The 9,182-nt window shown below is 37.9% G+C and overlaps 1 protein-coding gene across 2 annotated transcripts in view; it reads right to left on the bottom strand.

Moving 5' to 3' along the window:
- Positions 1-2,457: 2,457 nt before the first annotated feature.
- The window catches only part of ACOX3 (acyl-CoA oxidase 3, pristanoyl), a 31,789-nt gene continuing 25,064 nt past the window's right edge, over positions 2,458-9,182 (bottom strand). For both annotated transcript variants that reach the window (XM_071447487.1, XM_071447488.1), the window contains 4 exons: positions 7,330-7,504; positions 6,779-6,846; positions 6,021-6,107; positions 2,458-2,876 (listed from right to left, as the gene is read on the bottom strand). In XM_071447487.1, coding sequence (XP_071303588.1) covers positions 2,757-2,876; positions 6,021-6,107; positions 6,779-6,846; positions 7,330-7,504 — 450 coding nt within the window. In that variant the 3' untranslated portion in view covers positions 2,458-2,756. The remainder of the gene's footprint in view (positions 2,877-6,020; positions 6,108-6,778; positions 6,847-7,329; positions 7,505-9,182) is intronic.

The raw sequence follows: 9,182 nt of genomic DNA, 5'->3' as shown, positions 1-9,182 counted from the left end.
TTTAATGTTTTACAAAGAGGAAGAAACTGCATATAATAATGACATCTTGTGGTAGTTGTTGAATTATTGCCCTATGATTTAGTAGATAATTGGATGCCAAATTTCATGACATCTCCCTCTTTCCATGCTGCAGCTCTGCAAGTTCAAAGCTACAAATTCTCCTGCTCTGAGAAGCTGGACATAGAAGATCTCTGGAACCTTTGGCTGTTGACTTCAGAGGAAATTCTTCTCATTTGATTACACAGATCTGGCTAAAAATACAGATCAGAAATTCATAGTCATACCTGATTAAAGAACTTGATCCACAGTTATCCAGGTATTCATACAGGAAATACTACTTTTGATAATGTTGAGTGCAGAGTGGCTCTGGCCCAGGGAATGAGCCTGCCTTTGCTGCACCATGGCTTTGTACTGGGTGTCAGAGGAAAGAGTGACAGCCTTGGCTGCAGCATGGAAAGCCTGACAGCTGCTGAACACCAGCACTGAGCTTGCAAGCAGCCCTGGGGAGCAGCCACCAGCACCCAGGGATGCAGGATTTTTTAAAGAGTAAATGCCCAAGGCCTCACAGTGCTTCTACTTATTACAGCTTTGGTGCTCAGGTCTGTAACTCCTGCCATCAGCCAGGTGTCCAAGGGTCCCATGAAGGTCCAAGCTTACTGCAGGCTGTGACATTTCATATTTTGGGTCCATAACTGAGCTATTTTACTGAGCACCCCACTTTGCCTGCCCATAATCATGTCCTTGCTGGTGCAGCCTCTGCTGTGCTGGCTCTAGTTGAAGTTAGAAGCTTTTCAGAACAAACAGCACTTTTTCCTGCCAGTTTGTCAGTCCTTATCATCAGAGAGAGGCACAGCTTGTATCAGGGAGTTTGGCTGTTGCCAGAATAGTCATAATAAAGAAGATTAGCAGGAAGGGCCTAGGGATATATTTTTACAGGGTGTCTGGGTGTCTGTTTATCTTGTGTTTGGTGAGTATCCTTGTGGTTCACCAGGTCTCCAGGTCTCTGCTACTGTGACACACTTTTGCTGTGTTTTTTTTATTGGGATGAAGCTGGCTTAAGTTATATGCCAAACACCTTTGTGCTTTTTTCTGGGCTACCAAGGCCTCATAAACAGACTTACAGTTTATACACAAGATTTACACACAGCTGTTTCCCAGCTGTGGGGAAGGAGGCAGGAAAAGACTGAGTGACTTATGGAGAGCTCAGAGGTAATGGTGAAATCACACACATGTATGACAGCAGAGTAATGCTGCTGATCAGCATTGATAGTGCAGAATGAGGACTGGCAGATCAATGCTACTACATTTAATGCAGCATGGCATCTCTTCTCCATTTGCCTTTTTCACTGCCAGAGTTCCTGGTGTTCACATTGGATGCTGGCCATTACAAGCTCTGCCTCTTTCCTTCAGAGACACTTGTTGGATGCCCCATTGATATGGAAAATTCCTAAAGATAATCAGGATACCCCATGACCCCATAACATCTAATGATAGATGTTTAGCTCTTTAACTGATCTATTTTTTCTTCCATAGGATGATGCCACCTATTGGACTTTATTAAAAGAGGCAAAAAAGTTCAAAGAAAATAAACACTTTATACTGGGTTGGTTTTTTTTAGCAAAGAAGGTTAAACTTTCCTACAGTTCAACTGCAAGAAAAAGAGCTTCTATCAGGACATCCGAGTTAAGGTACCTCATTAGAAAAGAAGAAAGAATAGAGGCAGAAAAACCACAGGCAACACTGACTATCTCTGGTGAAGAAAAAGAAATTAAAGAAAAAAAATACAGTTTAACAGGATAACTTTTATCCATTTTTCCAATGGGACTATAAACAACAGCCATAGGAGTTCAGACTTTTTCTTTGGCTTTTTTGTTTTTAAACTGAAGTGTGTTGAGGGTGATAATTCTTAATTGACCTTGAACGTGATGTGGTAAAATTATTAACATTTAAAGACTACTCTTAGTCTGGCTAAGAAGCTATCTTTACTGAAAGAACATTCCTTTCAGCTAAAAGCTAACAGTGTGATTGTTTCCAATTTCCCACTTCTGAGCTAAGACAACACAGGGTGTGCCACTAATCAGAGCCATCTTTCCACACTGCCACGTTTCTGTTTGGTTCCTCAGAACTGGGGCAGCCAGCAAGCTCCCAGAGACATCCTGTGCCCCCAAGGACAGACAGCTGCCTCTGCTGACAGTGAAACCATTGCTTGTGCTGGCCTCTTCCTTTCTGGTCTTCTGAAAGGCAATACAGGTTGGTTCTCTGCAATCTGAGGACAGGGGAGCAGAGGGAAAGATGCTCTCCCCATGTTCTCTCACTATAATCATAGTTAGTACAGGTTTTTTCCAGCCTGTCCTAATGTTTTTTTTGCCTTTATCAGCTTATTCATAATCCCTGGTGGAAAATGTTTTTTTTTTTAAATTATTTACCTTCTGGAATATGAAAATAACAACAAGAGAGTGATTGGAAAATCTTTTTAATATAAACTTTGCAAAGCAATGATTAAAATAAATCTTCATTTTTTTAAATTTAATTGAGTAAATATGTATAGTGTGCAGATGTGTTGCTCTTGATCTTGTCATTATTAAGTTAACAGTCCCTCAGATCAAGTTGGACTTGATTTCAAAGTTATTTTAAAACCTGGCACCTCTCAGTGAAAATCCCTTCCATTTTCAGTGTTCATGAGGCCTCATTTCCTCCTGATGTTTGTCACAAGGTATCCATCTCCGGCCCATCCAGACTCTTAAAGCTTGTTTGGTTTACAATCTTGACCTCAGCCTGCCTATAACAGGTTTATTCATGCAAAATTCTGCCCACCATGAAGGTCTGCTCAGAGCTTTGTTGCCTTGAAGGATCTCTCCCCACATATTTTTGTATAACTGCAAAATAATAATTAAAAAGAATTAATGCACAGAGAAGAAACAAAACTTCCACAAGACAAATTATTAAGTTAACTTGTTGGCTGAAATGAGATTTTGATTGAATTTCTAGATAACAAATGTGAATAATTATGTACAGGCAAGAACAAACAGAACAATAAGCACAAAATTTCAAAATCAGATTTCTGTATAAATCATTTAGACCATGCTTGGATAAGAGCAGGAAACCAGAAACCTTTATTATCTCTGGTTTTCAACTTGACAGGAGTTGTACTATCAAAGGTAGAAATTTGGAAACAAGATTAGATTAAGCCAATCTTTGTTCTGTCCAAACCTGAGGGCTGTGTCTGAGAGCACTCATGGACAGCTGCTGTTATCTTTGTTTGAACACACTTCTGGAAAGGAACAGAACTTCTTTCCCAGTGTGAACTGTTTGATTTGAGCATAAGAAATTCTTCTCTCGAGAGCAGATTGCTTATTTGTCATTTTACTAATTTGCAATTTTTTTTGCGGAAGAGTTAAAAAGAAACAAATTTTGCAAAAGTAGAATTTTAACAATATTTGTTAATTCATAATTTACAAAAGCTTAAAACTTTAAATAACTTTATAGCAAAATCAGAAAAGAAAGAACATATTTTCAGCAGTAAGAGAGCACAGTGTAGCAAAATAATAATGTAGTACAAAAGCAGTCAGTGAGGTAAAGTGAAATGCCTTTTTTCTTCATCAAAAGATGCTGTGGTTCTAAATATCTGTGATGACATAAATACTGAAATATAATACATTTAATATTAAATATATTTTACCTTGATTACATGGCCTAATGTCAACTACTTATTCCATTCTAATTCGGATTAAATATTGTCTAACAAGTTTTAATTAATCCTGAAATAAATGTGGCAATACCTTCACAGATTTAGGCTGAGATTAAGATTCACTTTTATGGAGAAATAAAGATTCACTTTTATGGAGAAATTATCCACACCATCAAAAGTTCCTTTTAAAGAGAATCTGAATTCTTCTTTAGGGCTTAAGGCTGCCTATAAAAAAATTTGAAATCTTTCTTCAGCTCTGACTATGATCTGTGGCTTACAGTGCAAGGCACTCCACTGCAGCACAACACAATTTATCCTGAATTAAATTCACCTTTTTGTTGTACTTGGATAATCTATTCTTTAAAATACTGTAATTTTTACTAAAATGTTTGCATTGGTTCTTAGAAGGTGCAAAGCTATCAATGAATAGAGGATTAAACATAGACAGCCAGGAGACAATGATCTTTAATAAGCATTTTGAGTGAAGGATTGGCAGCCTTTTTTGAATTTCAGTTGTGTAAATATTTACACAAGTTGAAAACCACAGACTTACAGGCAATTCAGAAAACCTTCCTGAATTTTATAGAACATGGGTTGAATAGCACTGATTAAAATTATTTTCTCAATGATTCAATGAATTTATAAAAAAGTAAGTGTATGAGGAAGTGTTTAGATTCCTACATTCATTTCTCATATATTATACTCCTAATATTAATATCTAATACTAATAAGTCTCTATGGCTTCTGCATTTGTAAGAGCTAAGAGGTACCCAATAAAGAGCCAGCCAAATCCATCATGACAACTTTATCAGCCACTGATAAGAAATCTCCAGGTGACTGCTGGAGAGGGGATACTATTCTAGGAATGGATCACTGTGTACTTGTACCATATTTTCCATTTCTGCCTAAAGCATCTGCTCCCAGCTTCTGCTAGAGCCAGAAAAATGTGTTAAAATGGGCTTTTGGCCAATAGAGATACTTTTAACATTCTAACAAACTATGTTCTTTCTCTGAAGAGTTACCTTCAGAGCTCCCCTCCCATGACCTCTTGCATCAATTTAATCCTCAAAAAACTTATAGAAATGGAAACAAAGTTTCCAGTGATGATTACAACCCTCTAGGAGATGGCTGGATAGGTACAGCCAGCCTTTCCTGCCTCATTTGTAAAGACTGCTAACAAAGTAATCATTGTGTTAGGTCAGCTTAGAAACATCTGTTCTGCCCTCTGTATTTCTGGATCACCATGGGAACAAGGGGCAACTTCAGACAAGAATTCACATGAAATACTGAAAACCACGGAGTCTGATGCAGCATTCCTGTCAAACATCCTGGCAGGCTCCCCAGGCTCCAGGGATTGTCTGCAGCATCCATCCACACCAACCCAAACTAACAACCCAAACTGTGCTGTGACACTGGCCTCTGCAGAATAGTTATCCCACAGCTCAGCCCTGATGAGTAGGTTTGGATCAGTAAGCAAGAATTTTGTGTTGCTGAGATTTTGGAAAAAAGACAGATCTTGAAATATGTAAAAAGAAAAAGGAAGGGAGAGACCAGGAGCTGTTGTAGCCAACTCCATGGTGCACCTACACCCCGAGTCCTGCTTGTAGGTTTGGTTATGCCACTTCAGAAATGATATGGCAGAAGCAGAAAATACACAGAGAAGGAAAACAAGGTCTGTCATAGGAATGAAAAGGCTCCCATAGGTGGTAAATAGATATGGACTGGGACTAGGAAGTATTTTCTAAAAGTACTCATAATTAAATTGTAGAAATGATGGTGTGATAAAAGCCAAATGACAGCTGAATTTGAAAATGGATGGGAAAAAATGGAGAATAGCTACATCTGTGGCTACTAAAGAGAATGATACAAACAGAACCTATGGCATGAGACATCTCTTAAACTGCCAACAGCTGAGACATCAGGAAAAGCACACCTCACTTTTTCATCTGTTTCCCAGTGTTCTCTTTGAACATCCATCCCTGTCAGCCACAGAGTATTCTGTGAAGTGAATCCAGTATGGCTCTTCTTATGCTCTTAACTCTAGCTTTGTGTAACTACACCAAAAAATTTCTCTCAGCCCTTTTTCAGTTCAGTGCACAGATGCCCACAACAGCAAACTACAGCAATACAAGTCTCCCATTGAAGTATATCTCCAGTAAATGAAAAAGTTCATTTTCTGCTGACATCAATTTAACTCTGGCAGTATTTTCCACTGAAAAATTGTCTTTCTTTTCTTTTGTACTTGTGAAATGTCTTGAATATGTTAAGGCTAATTACAGGCAATAATCTTCTTCATGATTAAAGTTACAAATTTTACAATGGGTTTTCTTACCTCTCCACTTGCTTTACCAATGGCAGAATTGAGAATGAAGTCAGAAGGAGCAAAGGCATCAACCAGGGCAACTGCATCATCTTTCAACTGTTTAAAACCAAAAGAGACACATTTGACAACTTCTGCAGTTATCTATGGCTGAACTACAGAGCAGCATAAAGTACCAGCTTTGGTAATTTAAGAGAAATCCACAATTAGTAGCCTAGTTTTATTTCAATTTCTTTCACTCCCAGGGTAACTGCCAAAAAAGACTGTATTTCAAATGTTTTCTTCCTTTACCTAGGGGGTTTTAAACACATTTTAACCAATTTGGTGCTGTTTACAGATATAAACACGAATCATTTTGGACTTTAAAAATATAATGACCAGATTCTTCTTTGAAGTGCTGCTGACCTGCAAAGAATATGTTGCAGTTTGGAAAGCTTTAGTGTTAAGAAAAAAACCCCACAAAATCACTTAGAAATTAAATAAAAAGAACTGTGTTGAAATATTTCACTGGCTTTCTAATAAAGATTGCAAGGCCACAAATGCTATGGTGTTGTTTGGTAGGGCATATTGTTTTCCATTTATTGAAATAAATTAAGACTAGATTCAGGGTCAGTGAGTTGCTAAACTTCACAGAAAATTATTCAAAAACCATTACTGTAATATCCTGCTAACTTATCCCATGAAGTACAGAATAATCTGATGATTGTAAGCTATGTATCTCATTTTTAGTGTTTATATACTATATATTTAATCACAATAAACAGGCTTACCCTGTAACAGAGCTTCAGAATAGCATCCTGAATAAATTTCCCAGGTCGTTCCCCTGAAGCATAGCCACCTAAAAAATATTCACAGAGAAGCTTATACCAGTTAAGATTACACTGATAAAAACTTTTTGCCAAGTTCATGAGTTCAGTAGTCAAGAGTAAGTAACTGCACCTGTGTAATTGAACTGACAGTATTTCATTAATGAGCTGACTGCAAAACTCTTAATCTAAGCTATACAGAGCCTTTTGCAGTAATGAGCTGCACTACAGCATCTTGCTGCCTATCCCTCATCCTCTCACAAAAGCACTGGATCACAGGAAAACTTCTTCTCTCTCCATCATCTCTGAGGTAAGAGAGAGACTTTTAGGTTAATTTTTCACTGCAGATTCCTGCTCCTGAAAATTTGGTCGGGAATGATTGTTTTGTATTAAATAAGCAGTAAGAAAATGCTGTAACATAAATCATCACTAGGATTCCCTGCCCTGGCCAGGGAGTACTTTTTGTACTTTTTATAAAAGTGACGTGCACAGCACATTCAGGGAGCTGACCTCACCTTGGTAGAGCACAGCCAGGTGTTTACTCAAGGACCAGAGCCCATAGAGAGCACTGAGATGCCTCAGCACTGGCTGCAGAGCTGCTGGGACACTGGGATCGTGGCTGTAGTCGTGGAAGCGCTGTAAGGCTGTCTGCTCAATGAAAGCCAGAGCCAGAGACCGACAGTAGTACACCTGAGGAGACAGGGGAGAAAAACACTGAGGAACAAAACACAAACACAAACACTGAGGGAAAAAATACAGCAAAACACAGAGAACCAGCCCTCAGCCTGTGCAGAATGGCATTGGTGAAGTTAGTGGAGTTCTGCTGATTCATGTGTGATGATCTAGTTTGAAAAATTCTAACAGTAGGAGAAAACACTTCCCACAATGTCTGTGCAAAGGTTAGTTATGGAATGTCTCATGAAATGCCTATTAGAAGTAAGATGGAATGCCTATTACCAGTGTAATTTGGCAGTTTCAGCCAGGCTTTATGGCATCAAGAAGCTACATCAGAGAGAAGACAATGTAAAATCAGGTCTACTGATTTTAGGATTGTTAAGAAACCTACATGAATCTAAGAAGAAAAAGGTAGGCTTATATTTATTTAATATGATCCAGAGTTTTATAAAGAGAATACAAATCTTCCTATTGAAAAATTATTACAGTCCCTTCAAATAATAAAAAAAAAAAAATCTGATCATGTTAGCATGAGTGGATTCTGTTGATGGATTGTAATAGATTGCACTATGGTTTGAAGGAACTATTCATCTAGTCCTTCCCAGCTATCTGATGAGAAAGACAAGTCACCAGTTACTGTTAATGCAAAGTACCTTAGTGATTGTATGTACTAACATAGGAACACTTGTCTACATTTATGTACTTCAGCTTTGTTATATGTGCTGCCATGGAATGGATTGCTGACTGACAACACTCTAGCTGATGAACAGCAGGGGAATATGATGCCATTGCTGTCCTGGCTGACTTGCTGCAATGATGTAACTCATGTTTGTTTTAAGTTGGTTTTGTTAAGGTTTGGGTGTTTAATTTTTTTCCTGTAGAATTAATTGATTATTTTAATTCTTTTCTTTTAAATAATCACAATATCCTTGTATTTAGATCCACTGTAGCATATAAAAAAGTCACATTGCAAAGATCACTGTCTCTGTCAACAGCAGCTGCCCTGTGGCACACTTATGTCCAAGCTCAGATACATTTATAAACAGCAAAATACACATCCTTTATTCTCTGCAGCATTAAGGAGGACTGCCCCATTATTAGATGTTTTTTTGAGATATGCTAATTCCCTACTCAGAATGAAATGCATCTTAACATCCCAAATGAAACATTAAGAATTATTTTCCTGTTGTTCTCCTCTATAATTCTATTTTCCTCTTTCCATTGATTGCACTTCTGTACTGTTTCTATCAAGCTGTGCCCAAACCAAAATAACCTAGGGATAGACTAGGAATCTCTTCCAGATCCCCCATAGCACGAACAAATATTTTGTATTAGTCAACCACTGGGCTGATAGAAAAGTGTTTCTTCATGCCCAGAAAGTTTTAAATCAAATATGTACATGTCTTCAAAGCATAGCTTGTAAATCATTTTCAAATGTTTTTGAGGCATGACATTTAAAATAAAAAGTCCTGCTGTCCTGAGGATGAATTGTAGAGAGAAAAGAAAAACTAATGACCTAAAGTATATCTACACCTATCTCAAAAGCAGTTGTGTGCCCAAACCTCTCTGAATTTTAAATATAATAGATAAGGAAATCTTCATACTTCTGAGCTCACCATTCTAATGCACTGGCCCAAACACCAGCTTCACCAAAACCTGGCTAACTGACAGGCAATCAGCCTGGAGTTTCTGG

The sequence above is a fragment of the Agelaius tricolor genome, unplaced genomic scaffold, assembly GCF_023055355.1.
Source record: "Agelaius tricolor isolate 1412-34295 unplaced genomic scaffold, bAgeTri1.0.p SCAF_24, whole genome shotgun sequence".
Classification (NCBI taxonomy): domain Eukaryota; kingdom Metazoa; phylum Chordata; class Aves; order Passeriformes; family Icteridae; genus Agelaius; species Agelaius tricolor.
This window is presented reverse-complemented; position numbering and strand designations above follow the sequence as displayed.